Source organism: Eimeria mitis, genomic scaffold, assembly GCF_000499745.2.
Source record: "Eimeria mitis Houghton genomic scaffold, Emh_scaff5921, whole genome shotgun sequence".
In the NCBI taxonomy this organism is placed as follows: domain Eukaryota; phylum Apicomplexa; class Conoidasida; order Eucoccidiorida; family Eimeriidae; genus Eimeria; species Eimeria mitis.
The window spans coordinates 546-1,033 of record NW_013574156.1 but is presented as its reverse complement, the minus strand read 5'-3'; the positions used below and the strand labels follow the sequence as shown (position 1 = coordinate 1,033).

General features: G+C 57.2%; 1 protein-coding gene across 1 annotated transcript in view; it reads right to left on the bottom strand.

The window, feature by feature from the left end:
• Positions 1-488, bottom strand: part of EMH_0084860 (uncharacterized protein) — a gene marked incomplete at both ends in the record, with an annotated part of 3,496 nt that overhangs the window by 2,554 nt on the left and 454 nt on the right. The window contains one exon of the mRNA XM_013500834.1: positions 121-488. Within this exon, the coding sequence (XP_013356288.1) occupies positions 121-488 (368 nt within the window). The remainder of the gene's footprint in view (positions 1-120) is intronic.

Genomic DNA, 488 nt, shown 5'->3' with positions numbered 1-488 from the left:
AGCACGAGCAGCAACAGCAGCACGAGCAGCAACAGCAGCACAAGCAGCAGCAGCACAATCAGCAGCAGCAGCAGCAGCAGCAACAGCAACAGCAGCAGCAACAGCAGGGATGCATCTTACAAGGAATAGAAGGCAGCTGTTGCTGCTGCTGCTGCTGCTGCTGCTGCTGCTGCTGCTGCGCTGCAGCAGCAACCATTACCCTCATATGCAGCACAGACATTGCTGCTTCTGCTGCATGCGCGAGGTTTGCTGCTGTCTTGCTGCTGCTGTTGCTGCTGCTGCTGCAGAACCTAACGAAGGCCACCAGACGGCCTGTTGCTGCAGCAATCGCAGCATTTGCTGCTGCTGCTTTTGCTGCTGCTACTGCTGTTGTCAGCAGCGGATTGACTTGCAGTTGTTCTACTGTTGTTGCTGCTGCTGCTGTTCCTGCTGCTGCTGCTGCTGCTGCTGCTGCTGCACCATCGGGGTGTACGAGCACCTCAGCCTTC